Below are 17,658 nucleotides of genomic sequence, written 5' to 3'. Positions count from 1 at the left end.
GGTTCAACATGGAGCTTTATTCAGAGAAAAATACCTCTCTGATACCAAAAAGATGTTCAGACAGCTGTTTTCCTTTGACATCAGTCACACACCTACATACAGAGCTTTAACGGAAGGTGGATCAGTCAGATTTACGTCACACCTGCACAACATGACGTAGAACTGGCGCCACCTGCTGTCCGCTCTCTGACTCTGATTTCAGCTGATTCATCAGTCTGATTGAATTGACATGAATTGTTGGTCCAACAGTCCAAATCCTTTTTGTGTTGTTTCAGTTAAATGATGAGTTTCTCTCACAGCAGAAGTAAAGTCAGGATTGTGTTTTGTCTGTCCGGACCGACCCGGTTCTGCGGTCTTCGGTCCGTCCAGGACAGGCTTTTATTGTGAAGGCCGTGCAGAAGGTGTGTGATCAGCCAATCAGAGTGTGAGGAGGCTGCAGCTCGGTCCTCCAGATGTTCCTGATGTGGGCCGGTGACTGTAGTGGAGAGTCGGACCGCCATGGAGCTGCTTCCGGTGTGTCTCTGGGTCCTGATCTGGTCCGGATCAACGTCAGCTGCTGAAGCCGGTGAGAACCATCAGGGACAGCTGACGTCAGCACCGGCACCTGTGACGATGCTGTTAAACGGCCGGTGACGTCATTGAATGACATCATCCGTTAATAACAGCCGTTAACAGAGCTGCTCCGGTCCAGAGGAGGTTTGGGACGTTATGACGACACAGGACAAGTGTAGATGAGTGTGTGAGTCTGTGTGTGTGTGTGTGTGTGTGTGTGTGTGTGTGTGTGTGTGTGAGTCTGTCTGTTTGTCTGTCTGAGTGTGTGTGTGTGTGTGTGTGTGTCTGTGTGTGTCTGTGTGTGTGTCTCCATCCTCTCCAGATCACAGATGTTGTAGATTCTGATTTGATTCTGTTGTTGTTCTCTTTTTCTCTGATCAAATCTAAAGTGAGTTCATTTGTGTTGTTGTGTTGTTGTGTAGTTGTGTAGTTGTGATGAACTCCGTCACAGCAGCAGGTGCTCAGGTGGTTCATTGGTTATTGACTGATTGTCATCATGAACATTCAGCTCAGGTGATGTTCAGGAATATTGGACCTCCTCCACCTTTCCGTGGTAACACTCCCTCCTTCTCAGGAAAATGAGGGTGGAGATGTTGTTCCTGATGATTGTTGTGGAACAGTGAAACCTGTTAGTTCAGTTCTCAACTGTTTCTGAGGACACGCTTTGTTTTATCTCGTCTACAGGAGCCTGGAGGGGTCAGCTGAGTTTGTATCAGGGCGGCCTTCATGAATGAAGCAGTCAGGAGTCGGTTTATTAGGAACACCCAGATCAAAGAGATTCAGTCTGAATCAGCAGTCGTGAAGGTTACACTGTTCAGTTTGTGTGGATCAGGTGTCGTCTCACCTGTGTGATGGTTGGTAGGATGTAGTTTGTGTTGTTCAGTCTGCCCTCGTTGATCTGGATCAGAAGGTGTCACATTCTTCCTCCTTTCCTTCCTGACTGACTGACAGCTTCCTTCATTGTGTAACTTCTGGCTGGTTTCTCTGCTGAAATATAAAATCTGCAGAATCTGAACCAGAATGAAATAAAAAGCACAGACGGCTTTGATTTAATGTTCATATCCATGTTGGAGCCGGAGCTCTGAATGAATATGAACATAAACTGACTGCAGATTCACCTCATTGTCTTCAACATATCAGTGTTTAATCATCATAATGATGGATTTACTTTAAAACAAATCAGAACAAACAGAAACAGCAAAATCCCTGAAAACAGACAAACAGCTTCGTCCTCAATAATATTAATCAGGATAATAAATTCAGAAACGTTATTATGCTGTCAAAGTGGCACGAAAACATTTCCTGGTCTGTTTGTCTTCAGCTCCGTCAGGTCTGGACATGAAACTGTGTCAGTGGCTGATTGGTGATGACATCACTTCCTGTAGCAGACGCCATCTTGTGTCCATGTTAATAACAGCCTGTAAATTCCTCCATCCCATGGACTTCACTGGTGGTTAATATTTGTTGTTGCAGCAGCTCAGCAGTTAGATTGTGTTACCTGTTCACAGTGAACACGGCAGCTGATTGTGTTGTTTTCCTGTCGAACACACACAAACACACAGATACGTTGATTTATGTGTCTTTAGTGAATAAATGTGGTTGTCTGTATTTAATGTTGTGGCCTCAACACTGTAAATGTTGTTGTCATGACCTGATTTTACTCGTTCAGTTCTTTAAGATGTTTTATAAGAAAATAAACCATCAGCCTCCACAACACTTTGACTTCAGGACAAAAATCACAACACAACTGAGGTGTGGAGTCTGTGATTATATTTCTAAATAACACAATAATTAAAATCTGTTTTGTCTTCCAGGACCAGAGATCACAGTGATAGAAGGACATGATGTGACTTTACCCTGTTCCATCTCAGAGGATATTACAGCTGAGAGGTTTGACTGGAGGGCTGACGGTCAGAAGGAGGTTTATGTGTATGAAGGTGGTCTTTCTTCCAGTAAAGATCTATCAGGTCAACATGAGCAGTTCAAAGGTCGTGTCTCACATTTTCCTGGAGGACTGAAGGACGGAAACGCCTCCATAAAGATCAGCAACACGAAGGTGTCTGACAGTGGAAAGTACAGCTGTGAATTTAGACGTACAAATCAGAAACAGCACGTGAAGCTTCTTGTTGGTGAGTGTTTTCATAAAAGCAGATGTTGTTAAAGTCTGTGTCTTTATCACCGTTCACACCGTCTTTATGTTTGTTATCTGTCTGTTGACGGAATGAAATCACAAACTAACGTGTTTTATTTTTCCTTTTAGATGGTCCCTTAACCTCTTATGGCTCATTGTGGTTGTGTTCATTTCCAGCCGTTCGTTCACGCTCATCTTAAATGTTCTGCTGTTCTCAGACTATAAAGAACCAACACACGTCCTCAGCATCACTGCAAAGAACACACTGAGCTGTCTGATGTTGTGTTAGTCTCATTTCTACCACAAACACAGATGTGTTGGTTCAGGAGCAGACACACAATCATCTGAAAACCTGCTGCTTTTCATATTTTTATTACACATTCAAAGTTCAGTAAGTTGGCTATAATTTGGACTATCAGGCTGAAATTTACAGGAAGTGTTCGTCAGCTGGCGTCCAACATCTGTACCAAATGTCATGTTGATAGACTGAAGTGTCTCTGAGATATTTCCCAAAGTGCAGCACAGATCATCTCCATCAGAAGACTACAGAGCTTTAGAAAAGCTCTCCAGAGCTCCAAATAAAGAAGAGAAAAGTGTTGAGTGGCTCTAAAAGTGTCCCTGAATGTTAAAGCCGACTAAAAGAAGCTGCACTTCATGTTCACATCCACATTTCCATCTTTAGTTTATTCGATCTGCTCTCTGTGGCCCGATAAGGACTTCCTCTGTTCTGTGGGCGGGCCTCCGCCGCAGGAAGTCCGGCTACGCTAACTTCCATATATGGGCAGGCAGCTCCTTTTACCGCCGACACGCTCTGACTTTTTTCACGGAGCTCACTTCCTATTGGACGGAAGCAGCTGTCCATCAAAGTCATGAGGGGCCGCCGAAAGGCGCGCTCCTCTGATTGGCCGAGGATTAAAGAGTTCGTTAGTGACGTCGTGTAGGTGCTGTAAAGGTGTTGATTGGTTTGATTTGTTGCTGGGCGGGTCCTGATGTCAGAGACCTTGAAGCTCATTGGTCAGTTATTCGGTCCAAAGTGAAAATTGACAGAAATGTAGATGAAGCGGAAGTTTGAAGAGCAGCGTTCAAACTAAAGGCGGGAATTCATTCACTTTAATTTGGCTCGTTTTTACATCCACTGGATTTAAAACCAGCTGGATTCAATCTGCGGCTTCTTCTTCTTTAAATCGAGCCCACTTCGTCTTCAAAAGTCTCTTTTTGGACCAATAAACAGATTTTAACGGCGGCGACACAAGTAAGCAAGCTAGTTTCTGCCGGCTGACTGCCGTAAAGTGAGACGTTCCTGTTCGAACGTCGTAAATCCGCCGTGAAGATCGTTAAGGGCGATGAAAAAAACGAACATCTGAGCTTTCAGATGAGATATAACGTGTTTATATGAACATTTGGCTCCATGTGGAAATATGTAGTCAATGTATTTATGGACTTTTCCACATTCATGTCGGGTCGTATGCAACCTCTGAGCCACAAAAGGTTAAAAGACAGAAGTGACGAAAACATCCCAGGTGAGTCTGTTGTGTTATGACGTCACGGTGACGGCGCCACTCTTGATTTGCGACGTGAGGATAATTACCCTTCACTTTATGTAGATTTATCCTGATTGATTTAGATCTATTCAGACAACACTGATCCGTGTTCAGAAAAACAAGATTATGTTGAATTCAGTCAGTTTAAGTCGACTCCATCACACAACAGTTGTGTTCGATTGTGTTAGATTGTACAGGCGTACCTAATGAAGTGAACACTGAGTGTGTGTCAGTGACACAGTTAATACTTGACATAATCTTTACGTTGTTTTAGTGGGATAGAAGATGTTCTTTACGTCTTAACAAATTTCACATGATTTCATCTTGACAAATATCAATAGTCCTCATAATATCAAGTCAAAAGTAAATCCTCCTATTGTGCCTTTCTCTGTTATGTATTTTCTACTTAAACTCAATATAAAACATTTTTTAAGCAAAAAAGATTCTGTAATTAAACTGAAACATCGATGAGGTCATGACAAACAAACGTCACCTGCAGCAGGTAAAGACGCAGACTTCAGTGAATGGAGACACACAGATGTTGTCACAGTTGTGATGTTCAGTTTGTGTGGACTGTCAGAAAAGAGTCGGTTCAGTTCTGTGGTTCTCACTGAGCTCAGACATAAAAACTGAACATCATCAGCATCAGAGAAGTCGACTCATCACACAACAGTTGTGTTAGATTGTACCAAATGAAGTGAACACTGAGTGTGTCAGAGACAGATCAGAGCTGATCACACACAGTGAGTCTGTTCTTTAACAGCCTGTGTCTCGTATTTTAGATCAGTTTTATTCTCAGTTTAGTGGAATAGAAATGGAAAAGACTGGAGGATGAACTTGTTCGCAAACTCGTTCCCTCAGTTGGTGTTTAGATGATGAAGGTGGAGACGACTGTCTCCTTTATCTGCTGAACTGGGTCAGATCTGGAGACGGTGAAGGTCACAGTTTATGATTCTCATCAGACTGTCGGTGACCTCTGGGTGGACTCTGACGTCCTGTTTGACTCTTCTGTGTTTAACTTTGTCCACATTGTTCATGTTTACAGGAACAGCTCAGAAGCCAAATATTGTGACACTTGCTGAAACGGATAACTGGGCTCAGCTTCAGTGTGAAGTTCATGGAGCTTCACCCAAACCTGAAGTCCAGTGGAAGGACAGAGAAGGAAACATCATCCCTGCTGAAGAACCAAAGATCTCTGAAAGAGGAGGAAGCTACGACATCACCCTCCAAATTAAAGTGACCAAGACCGGCTACTATCGCTGTGTATCTACACAGCAGAGCATCAGACATCAGACTGAGGCTGAGACCTACGTTCGTCTGTCTGGTGAGTTTCGTCTTGATTGTTTATCAGATTTTATATCTGTTCAGACTGAATACAAACCAAACTGGGACAAAGAATCTGAGAGTGTAAAATGTGTCTCAGTCCTCAGATGAAGGTGAAATCAGGGATTTGTTTTGTCAGGATCTTTCTCTCTTTGTTTCTCTAAAGTGATTTAGGCTGCAGGAGCTGCAGAGTTTTATTCACATGCAGCAGTTTTACAGCAGCAGAGTCACATGAATCAAACAACAAACATCAACACTTTCAGCAGTTCCTGATCATTTCATCTGTTTCTTTCTTCAGATAGAAACTAGAACCAGACTCTGTCTCTGACTCTAGATGAGATGGGAATAATGTTGGTAGAAATGGAGCTTCCTAACACTTTGGTTCATGACCTGCTGCAGCTGGTTGTTTTGGTTGTTCAGGAGCAGAACATGTGAGAATGTGATGTGTACGAGCTGAACTCCATGAGCAAGAGAAATAATACGAGTCAACGTGAGCCAAAGAAATCAAACGTTAATACTCAGACAGTCCCAGTAGTGTTTTCATCTGATCACACTGAGCTGTTCTCTTTGTGAAGCTGTGATGTTGATGTCTGATCAACATGATGAGACCAAACTCTGAGTCTCACATCCACGTTCTGTCCTCTCTTACAGGAAGTCTGACTGGATGGATTGTTGCTGCGGTTTTTGGGAGTCTCTTTTTTGGTGTTGTTGTTGTTCTTGCTGTTCTTACAGCCAAAGGTTACATTAAATGTACTAAAGGTGAGTGACACTTAGTTGTTGATGATAAACACACAACCAAAGCACAAAGTGTGTGTCTGTGTCTGATGTCCAGTCAGTTGTGTTGTTGTTCCTCTCCTGGACCACGAAGCAGCTTCAACAGACCAGGATATCTTTGTTATCTGTCTCCACTGAACCTGATAAGCTGCACTAACAAGCTGAAGATCAACTAGTTGAGTTAACCCTGAGTTCACCTGTCCAGGTACGAGCGGCTTCATGTGAAAGACTGAACATGAGCTGAGAACAAACTGTGACACCTGTGACATTTAACAAGATGAACTCTGACCGATCAGAGAAACACTGGACATTATTTCCAGCTGATCAGACTCATCATCATAGTCAGGAGTTCAGCATCAGTTACCATGGTGATTTCCCCCGACTGAAAACCAGAGTTAAACCTGAAGTTCCCTCCATAACCTCAGATCCTGCTTCGTGGTCCAGGACTCTGCTCAGCTGGGATTTTCTGGATTCTAACTTTGTTTTCCCTCCTTCAGGTCCATCAGACTCCCAGAAAGAAGTCCTGTAACCTTCAGCTGCCTCCACCTGTTTGTGTTACTGCTGCTGTGAGTCTGTTTTGTTTGACTCACTGAGTTGTAGAATCGTGGATATTCTCCACAGGTCAGTGTAACGCAGCTCGTCCTGTATTAGGTCCAGAGGACTCCGTCAGCCAGGAGACCAACCAGAAATCAACATTGACACTAAATGATGAGAAGATGGAGGTTCTTCCTTCAATCAAGTTTGAAATCATAACCAACGTCTAATCACGATGTAACCTGTCTGATGTTCTGAACATTTAGCTTCTCTGCCTCAGAGATCAGAACGTGGTGGAAGTCTGACTTTGTATGACGTTTTCAGGTCCATCAGGCTCCCCTGAAAAAGAAGGATTAAGAGGATGATCAGGAACTGTAGCTGTAAACTGTGTTCTTTAAATGACCTGACCTGGAATACTAAACCAGAAAATGGAAACATCATTATTATTATTATTATTATTTGTTTATTTATTTGAGATGGAAAAAAACAAATCTTTTGCTTTTTGTTTTTTTTTATTTCACACTGAGCTCAAAAATAGCAAACAGATGAACAGTGTGGTTTCTTGATTTAGTCTTCAATCATGGACTTAAACGTGAAAACAACCTGACAGCCAAAGAAATGAATCTTTGGTTTGGATCAGTTTTAAATAAATCTGACTTTAGATTTATTGTTTCTTTTATTTCAGGAAAGGACTGTCAGGATTCGAACCAAAGACGCTGAGTTTGTGATGCTGCTCCACTCCGCTCCACTTTACCCCTCATTCTGTTTCAGGTTCTTTCATGATGATCTGTTGGTGAGTTGACTCCGGACTGATAAAGTTCAACACATGAAGTCTTCATGAAGACTTTTGTTTGTCTGTGTCGAAACATTTAGACAGCAGAACTGTTTGGTTTGATTGAAGCATCAGACGTTTGTGATCATCATCATGAGCTGTTTGTTACACTGAAGCTGGCTGTCTGGTCGAGTTATAACTTTGACCTGTATGAGGTGAAAAGGAGGGGCTTTAACTGGGGGGTGGCCTGAATGACTGGTGCTGCCTTGGTTACCCAAAACTGAGAACCAGAGGTGAAGCATCGGCCACGAAAAGCTTTCTGTAACTCCTCCTTCCTCCACATAACAAAGGAGAACCCCCATCTGTTACAGTAGATTTCTGTCCTTTTATCATTTATTGATGGTTATACGGATAAAGAGTTCCATCAGTTCAAGGTGAACCTGATATTTAAACCTCTGATACTAACCTGTGAATTCAGCTGCTACAAACATAAATCAGTTCTGGGATTCCCAGATTCATCTTCCTCTCTCCAGATGTCAATAATAAATCAATATCCTGTGAACAGGATCAGGTTTGTGTTGAAAATATTTCTGTATGCAGTGAAAATATCAGATTCTGGTAATATAAGTTCATCTTGGTTGTTGTTATAATAATTACATGTTAATTAAAATAACAAATGAACCTTCAATGTGTCTTATCTGTATTCATACTTATGGGACTTCCATTTTAACTGAACTGGTTATCAATATGATAACAGTTATATTTCGCCGTCCAATCTAATCTTTTTTTTAGAACACTGATTTTTGTGTTCAGACGTGTTGTGAACAGTTCAGCTTCCGTACTTCCGCTCCGGCAGATGGCGCCGCCCTCTACAGCAGTGGGAGGAGTCTGGCCAACATGGCGGACAGAACAACAGCTGTAGTTTGGGAGCTTTGTGTCGCTGAGTTAAGAAAATGTGGAACAAACTGATGAGTTCATCTGTCAGACACCAGCTGAGCTGTTGGTCCAAACTACTTCCTGGATACTTCAGCTCGTCCTGAGTCTCTGCAGGTTCAGGTGATTTCAGTTTGTTGGTCAGGAAGAAGAGCTTCACCATAAAATTACGTTTCAGTGAGAAAACACTTAAACTTTATTTTATGTTTCAAATTACATTGTGGACATCACATTTTATTTCAAATAGTTTTCAGTGAGAATCTAAGTATGTCATGGAAATTAAATGAAAAAGCTGTTTTGACTCAATTTGTGGCTCCAATGTCACTCAAAACTACCTTCTGATATCATCAGAAGGTAGATAAAAAAAAAAAAAAAATCATTAAAATAAACTTTTTAAAGAAAGGTTGTTGGAGTTGGTGAAGAACTTACACACATATGGATATAATGACAGATCTGATCGAGCCCATAACAGATATATTGAACATTATCAGTACCTCCTCCAGTCGCCATGTTTGTGTGACACAGCCGTCGACGTGCTTTCCCAAAGCAGACGTTGTCATGATGACACCAGCAGTCATATTTAAAATCACCTACAGTCTGACTCAGGTCGTTGTGTTAACTTTGAATGTTTCAGGAACCTTTCTGATTGTTGATCTTCACTCTGAATCTAAATGAAGCTGAAACATCAGTCAGTGAGTGAATGAATGATGGTGTGAGACCATCAAACAGCTGGAGTGAACTCTGATCTGAAGAATTAGAATTGTTTGGTTTGGAGTTTGGACGTGGACTCAGAGCAGATGAAGCCATAATGAAGTGTTCCTCCTCCTGAAGGTCGGAGCTCAGACGCTCTGGACTGACAGGAAGAAAACTGTTTGAAAGCTGAAGGACGACATAACACTGCCACAAAACACAAACATCAAAAGTCTGCAGCAACAAATTTAAGACAAAAAAATGATTCCTTCAGTTAAAATGTTCACAGCTGAACTGCAGCAGTATCACCATGGTAACTGATGCTGAACTCAACTCCTGACTATTGAGCTGATCTTCAGCTTGTTAGTGCAGCTTATCAGGTTCAGTGGAGACAGATAACAAAGATATCCTGGTCTGTTGAAGCTGCTTCGTGGTCCAGGAGAGGAACAACAACACAACTGACTGGACATCAGACACAGACACACACTTTGTGCTTTGGTTGTGTGTTCATCATCAACAACTTAGTGTCACTCACCTTTAGTACATTTAATGTAACCTTTGGCTGTAAGAACAGCAAGAACAACAACAACACCGAAAAAGAGAGTTCCAAAAACTGCAGCAACAACAGAGACAGGAAGAATCCATCCAGCCAGACTCTCTTGAATATCTGTAAGAGGACAGAACGTGGATGTGAGACTCAGAGTTTGGTCTCATCATGTTGATCAGACTGAACATCACAGCTTCAGTGTGTTGATGCTCCTCTGATCTCCAAAGATCAGCAGATGAAGGTCATCAGGCTCAGAGATGTCAGCATCCATCTGATGGCCTCTTTCCTCCAGCTGGGCTGCACAGCTGACAGCTGGCTGGGCCTGTCCTGTCCTGGTCCCTGTCCTGGTCCCTGTCCCGGTCCCTGTCCTGGTCCCTGTCCCGGTCCTGGTCCCTGTCCTGGTCCCTGTCCCGGTCCTGTCCTGGTCCCTGTCCTGGTCCTGTCCCTGTCTGTCTCCAGTCCAGGCTGTGATGGACTCTGTGCTTCACTCAGAATAAATGCTGCTAAAAGCTGACAGACGTCTAAACGTCTTCTTGTCCCTTCAGTGATGAACCTCTCAGTGTGTTTACTGTGCTGACATGAACAGACACACAAACAGCAGCTGCTGCTTCATTTACTGGACAACAATCTGCTGACAAACTACACATCCTGACTATTGATCAGATAGATTCAGTCCAACAGAATCTTCAGCTGGTCCACCTTCTGATCTTCATCACTTGCAGACGATCATTTCCGCTCAGACTGAAGATGAAATAATGTCCAAAGATGCTTAAAGACCATTTAACTGCTGTCTTAGAGCCCTTTTCTCTCCAATCACTGTCTGAGTATTAACGTTTGATTTCTTTGGCTCACGTTGACTCGTATTATTTCTCTTGCTCATGGAGTTCAGCTCGTACACATCACATTCTCACATGTTCTGCTCCTGAACAACCAAAACAACCAGCTGCAGCAGGTCATGAACCAAAGTGTTAGGAAGCTCCATTTCTACCAACATTATTCCCATCTCATCTAGAGTCAGAGACAGAGTCTGGTTCTAGTTTCTATCTGAAGAAAGAAACAGATGAAATGATCAGGAACTGCTGAAAGTGTTGATGTTTGTTGTTTGATTCATGTGACTCTGCTGCTGTAAAACTGCTGCATGTGAATAAAACTCTGCAGCTCCTGCAGCCTAAATCACTTTAGAGAAACAAAGAGAGAAAGATCCTGACAAAACAAATCCCTGATTTCACCTTCATCTGAGGACTGAGAAACAATTTACACTCTCAGATTCTTTGTCCCAGTTTGGTTTGTATTCAGTCTGAACAGATATAAAATCTGATAAACAATCAAGACAAAACTCACCATGTAGATAAATGTAGGTCTCAGTCTCAGTCTGATGTCTGATGCTCTCCTGTATAGATACACAGCGATAGTAGCCGGTCTTGGTCACTTTAATTTGGAGGGTGATGTCGTAGCTTCCTCCTCTTTCAGAGATCTTTGGTTCTTCAGCAGGGATGATGTTTCCTTCTCTGTCCTTCCACTGGACTTCAGGTTTGGGTGAAGCTCCAAGAACTTCACACTGAAGCTGAGCCCAGTTATCTGTCTGGTCAAGTGTCACAATATTTGGCTTCTGAGCTGTTCCTGTAAACATGAACAATGTGGACAAAGTTAAACACAGAAGAGTCAAACAGGACGTCAGAGTCCACCCAGAGGTCACCGACAGTCTGATGAGAATCATAAACTGTGACCTTCACCGTCTCCAGATCTGACCCAGTTCAGCAGATAAAGGAGACAGTCGTCTCCACCTTCATCATCTAAACACCAACTGAGGGAACGAGTTTGCGAACAAGTTCATCCTCCAGTCTTTTCCATTTCTATTCCACTAAACTGAGAATAAAACTGATCTAAAATACGAGACACAGGCTGTTAAAGAACAGACTCACTGTGTGTGATCAGCTCTGATCTGTCTCTGACACACTCAGTGTTCACTTCATTAGGTACACCTGTACAATCTAACACAATCCAACACAACTGTTGTGTGATGGAGTCGACTTCTCTGATGCTGATGATGTTCAGTTTTTATGTCTGAGCTCAGCGAGAACCACAGAACTGAACCGACTCTTTTCTGACAGTCCACACAAACTGAACATGACAAACTTTGTTCAGCTGGGATTGATGACTCAGCTGTTTGTCCTGACGGCAGAAGATTGTACAGGTGAGAGGAAAACTGATCATCAGGTTTGTTGTGATTCTTCTTTTGTAGCAGCAGCTGATCACAGATTTAACTGGACTGTTTTATTTTGAAGGAGGAAGAAAATAGAGCGTTCTCACTTCCTGATTTCAAAAAAAGAGTGTAGATGAAGAACAGAAGGTGAAGACGGCAGAACGGAGCCAGAAAACAGTTGGAGGCTGAATTTCCTCTTTAATAATCAGCTCCCTCCTTCAGACTATCTGTGTGTCTCCATTCACTGAAGTCTGCGTCTTTACCTGCTGCAGGTGACGTTTGTTTGTCATGACCTCATTTCTGATCAGTTTTCTTCTGTTATTAACAAACCTGATACATTTTTATTTTACTCAGTGAATTCAAGCTACCGATGTCTGAAATATGACATGTTCACTGTGTCCAGATCAAAGTGCAGAAAAGTCACCAACCAGAACCCAAACCCAGAAAGACCTGAGCTGCTTTCAGGGATCTGAGGCTTTAAACAGTCTCTCTGTGCTCCAGAGCTCCCCCCAGTGTTCGGAGGAGCAGAGTCCAGCTCCGGATCCTCCATCAGCTCCATCAGCTGTTTCCTGTTCTGTTTGTTACCATGATGTCTGGAACAAAACGGACTTTAAGACCTCAGATCTGAGGAGTTTATGTGATGGAAGCAGTTTCTCTGTTGTTATCTGGAGACACTTCCTGCTTCCAACATGGAGATCCAGCTGACTGAACATGAATTTTTATTTCTGTGGTCAGATACGTTTGATTGTCCACAACAGTGTGATGTTGATGGCATGTAGAACCTGATTGTTCTCTGTGGATCTTGTACATTTTGATTCTTGTAGACTTCATTTAAAGCCAGATGTTCCTAAATCTGCTAATAAACTGATGAAAGACATTCTGCCTCCTCTGTCTGATCAATAACTCATTTATTTTAATTATTTACAGATTAAAATAACACTCACCGCTGATAAGAACAAAGATCTTAGCATCGATCTGATGTCTGATGGTCTCCTGTGTAGAGACACAGCGGTAGTAGTTGGTCTTGGTCACAGTAGTTTGGAGGATAATGTTGTATTTTCCTTCAGTTTTTGTGACATCTGGTTTCTCAGCAGGAATGATGTTTCCAGCACTGTCCTTCCACTGGACCTCAGGTTCTGGAAAAGCTCCATCAACTTCACACTGAAGAAGAGCCAAGTCTTTGGTTTGATTAAGGATTGTGACTGACGGTTTTGGAGCTGCACCTGAAAATGTAGAATAAACAACGACAACATTAGAAATGTAACACTGACATTCAGCCATTCTCAGTTTGTATAAGTGAATTACAGACTTTTTAAAGATAAACAGACAACCTGAAGCTGTGAAGCACAAATGAAGCATTTATCAGTTAAATCTCAGCTGTTCATCTGTACATCATAATTCAAACACTGTGAATTCACAGAAAAACTCAGAATTAATGAAGTTATCACTGAAGGAGATTGAAGTTGTCTTTGATTGTTCAGTTTGTCTGTTCTGTGAGTTATCAGGTCTAAATGAAGTCGGGGAGAACTGCAGGTTATTTAATCGTCCTGTCAGACAGAAAACCTCCATCATTAGCTGATCTTTAGTTTATAAAATTCTTCTTTATAAAGACGCCGATTCAACTAGTTGGACTACTTTTTGATATTTTCACTAAACTACAAACAATTATGGTCCAAAAAGGAACCAGATGAAATAAAGTGACATGAATCAGTGAAGGATTAAATGTTAGAAAGCTCTGAGCTCACTGAACCATCAGGACTCTGTAAACTGATCAGCTGCAGACTGAGTGGGATAAAGATGAACTGTAGTGAACAGGTGAAATGTCTCCACCAGGTGATGGACAGGACGACTGACGTCATCAGAATCACGACTCACCTGGGATGTTTTCGTCACTTCTGTCTTTTAACCTTTTGTGGCTCAGAGGTTGCATACGACCCGACATGAATGTGGAAAAGTCCATAAATACATTGACTACATATTTCCACATGGAGCCAAATGTTCATATAAACACGTTATATCTCATCTGAAAGCTCAGATGTTCGTTTTTTCATCGCCCTTAACGATCTTCACGGCGGATTTACGACGTTCGAACAGGAACGTCTCACTTTACGGCAGTCAGCCGGCAGAAACTAGCTTGCTAACTTGTGTCGCCGCCGTTAAAATCGGTTTATTGGTCCAAAAAGAGACTTTTGAAGACGAAGTGGGCTCGATTTAAAGAAGAAGAAGCCGCAGATTGAATCCAGCTGGTTTTAAATCCAGTGGATGTAAAAACGAGCCAAATTAAAGTGAATGAATTCCCGCCTTTAGTTTGAACGCTGCTCTTCAAACTTCCGCTTCATCTGCATTTCTGTCAATTTTCACTTTGGACCGAATAACTGACCAATGAGCTTCAAGGTCTCTGACATCAGGACCCGCCCAGCAACAAATCAAACCAATCAACACCTTTACAGCACCTACACTGACGTCACTAACGAACTCTTTACTCCTCGGCCAATCAGAGGAGCGCGCCTTTCGGCGGCCCCTCATGACTTTGATGGACAGCTGCTTCCGTCCAATAGGAAGTGAGCTCCGTGAAAAAAGTCAGAGCGTGTCGGCGGTAAAAGGAGCTGCCTGCCCATATATGGAAGTTAGCGTAGCCGGACTTCCTGCGGCGGAGGCCCGCCCACAGAACAGAGGAAGTCCTTATCGGGCCACAGAGAGCAGATTGAATAAACTAAAGATGGAAATGTGGATGTGAACATGAAGTGCAGCTTCTTTTAGTCGGCTTTAACATTCAGGGACACTTTTAGAGCCACTCAACACTTTTCTCTTCTTTATTTGGAGCTCTGGAGAGCTTTTCTAAAGCTCTGTAGTCCTCTGATGGAGATGATCTGTGCTGCACTTTGGGAAATATCTCAGAGACACTTCAGTCTATCAACATGACATTTGGTACAGATGTTGGACGCCAGCTGACGAACACTTCCTGTAAATTTCAGCCTGATAGTCCAAATTATAGCCAACTTACTGAACTTTGAATGTGTAATAAAAATATGAAAAGCAGCAGGTTTTCAGATGATTGTGTGTCTGCTCCTGAACCAACACATCTGTGTTTGTGGTAGAAATGAGACTAACACAACATCAGACAGCTCAGTGTGTTCTTTGCAGTGATGCTGAGGACGTGTGTTGGTTCTTTATAGTCTGAGAACAGCAGAACATTTAAGATGAGCGTGAACGAACGGCTGGAAATGAACACAACCACAATGAGCCATAAGAGGTTAAGGGACCATCTAAAAGGAAAAATAAAACACGTTAGTTTGTGATTTCATTCCTTCAACAGACAGATAACAAACATAAAGACGGTGTGAACGGTGATAAAGACACAGACTTTAACAACATCTGCTTTTATGAAAACACTCACCAACAAGAAGCTTCACGTGCTGTTTCTGATTTGTACGTCTAAATTCACAGCTGTACTTTCCACTGTCAGACACCTTCGTGTTGCTGATCTTTATGGAGGCGTTTCCGTCCTTCAGTCCTCCAGGAAAATGTGAGACACGACCTTTGAACTGCTCATGTTGACCTGATAGATCTTTACTGGAAGAAAGACCACCTTCATACACATAAACCTCCTTCTGACCGTCAGCCCTCCAGTCAAACCTCTCAGCTGTAATATCCTCTGAGATGGAACAGGGTAAAGTCACATCATGTCCTTCTATCACTGTGATCTCTGGTCCTGGAAGACAAAACAGATTTTAATTATTGTGTTATTTAGAAATATAATCACAGACTCCACACCTCAGTTGTGTTGTGATTTTTGTCTTGAAGTCAAAGTGTTGTGGAGGCTGATGGTTTATTTTCTTATAAAACATCTTAAAGAACTGAACGAGTAAAATCAGGTCATGACAACAACATTTACAGTGTTGAGGCCACAACATTAAATACAGACAACCACATTTATTCACTAAAGACACATAAATCAACGTATCTGTGTGTTTGTGTGTGTTCGACAGGAAAACAACACAATCAGCTGCCGTGTTCACTGTGAACAGGTAACACAATCTAACTGCTGAGCTGCTGCAACAACAAATATTAACCACCAGTGAAGTCCATGGGATGGAGGAATTTACAGGCTGTTATTAACATGGACACAAGATGGCGTCTGCTACAGGAAGTGATGTCATCACCAATCAGCCACTGACAGACAGTTTCATGTCCAGACCTGACGGAGCTGAAGACAAACAGACCAGGAAATGTTTTCGTGCCACTTTGACAGCATAATAACGTTTCTGAATTTATTATCCTGATTAATATTATTGAGGACGAAGCTGTTTGTCTGTTTTCAGGGATTTTGCTGTTTCTGTTTGTTCTGATTTGTTTTAAAGTAAATCCATCATTATGATGATTAAACACTGATATGTTGAAGACAATGAGGTGAATCTGCAGTCAGTTTATGTTCTTATTCATTCAGAGCTCCGGCTCCAACATGGATATGAACATTAAATCAAAGCCGTCTGTGCTTTTTATTTCATTCTGGTTCAGATTCTGCAGGTTTTATATTTCAGCAGAGAAACCAGCAAGAAGTTACACAATGAAGGAAGCTGTCAGTCAGTCAGGAAGGAAAGGAGGAAGAATGTGACACCTTCTGATCCAGATCAACGAGGGCAGACTGAACAACACAAACTACATCCTACCAACCATCACACAGGTGAGACGACACCTGATCCACACAAACTGAACAGTGTAACCTTCATGACTGCTGATTCAGACTGAATCTCTTTGATCTGGGTGTTCCTAATAAACCGACTCCTGACTGCTTCATTCATGAAGGCCGCCCTGATACAAACTCAGCTGACCCCTCCAGGCTCCTGTAGACGAGATAAAACAAAGCGTGTCCTCAGAAACAGTTGAGAACTGAACTAACAGGTTTCACTGTTCCACAACAATCATCAGGAACAACATCTCCACCCTCATTTTCCTGAGAAGGAGGGAGTGTTACCACGGAAAGGTGGAGGAGGTCCAATATTCCTGAACATCACCTGAGCTGAATGTTCATGATGACAATCAGTCAATAACCAATGAACCACCTGAGCACCTGCTGCTGTGACGGAGTTCATCACAACTACACAACTACACAACAACACAAATGAACTCACTTTAGATTTGATCAGAGAAAAAGAGACCAACAACAGAATCAAATCAGAATCTACAACATCTGTGATCTGGAGAGGATGGAGACACACACACAGACACACACACAGACACACACAACGGCCTGAACCGACACACACAGACACACACAGACAGAGACACACACAACGCCCCGAACCGAAACACACACACAGACACACACAACACCCTGAACCAACACAAACAGACACACACAACGCCCTGAACCAAGACAGACAGACACACACACACAGAGACAGACAGACACACAGACAGACTCACACTCACACACACAGACAGACACACACACTCAGACTCACACACACACACACACACACTCACACACACACACACACACACACACACACAGACACACACACTCATCTACACTTGTCCTGTGTCGTCATAACGTCCCAAACCTCCTCTGGACCGGAGCAGCTCTGTTAACGGCTGTTATTAACGGATGATGTCATTCAATGACGTCACCGGCCGTTTAACAGCATCGTCACAGTT

At 42.5% G+C, this 17,658-nt stretch overlaps 1 protein-coding gene across 1 annotated transcript; it reads left to right on the top strand.

Moving 5' to 3' along the window:
* The first annotated feature begins 488 nt into the window (after nucleotides 1-488).
* On the top strand, nucleotides 489-6,850 carry LOC115043726 (butyrophilin-like protein 1). The gene is made up of 5 exons (XM_029502397.1): nucleotides 489-565; nucleotides 2,367-2,681; nucleotides 2,813-2,833; nucleotides 5,270-5,548; nucleotides 6,819-6,850. The coding sequence occupies exons 1-5, from the start codon at nucleotides 499-501 to the stop codon at nucleotides 6,848-6,850; spliced, it is 714 nt and encodes a 237-aa protein (XP_029358257.1). The 5' UTR covers nucleotides 489-498.
* The last annotated feature ends 10,808 nt before the right edge of the window (nucleotides 6,851-17,658 follow it).

The sequence above is a fragment of the Echeneis naucrates genome, chromosome 5 (assembly GCF_900963305.1).
Source record: "Echeneis naucrates chromosome 5, fEcheNa1.1, whole genome shotgun sequence".
Lineage (NCBI taxonomy): Eukaryota > Metazoa > Chordata > Actinopteri > Carangiformes > Echeneidae > Echeneis > Echeneis naucrates.
The sequence above is the reverse complement of the archived record's forward strand: the minus strand, read 5'-3'. Positions and strand labels throughout refer to the sequence as shown.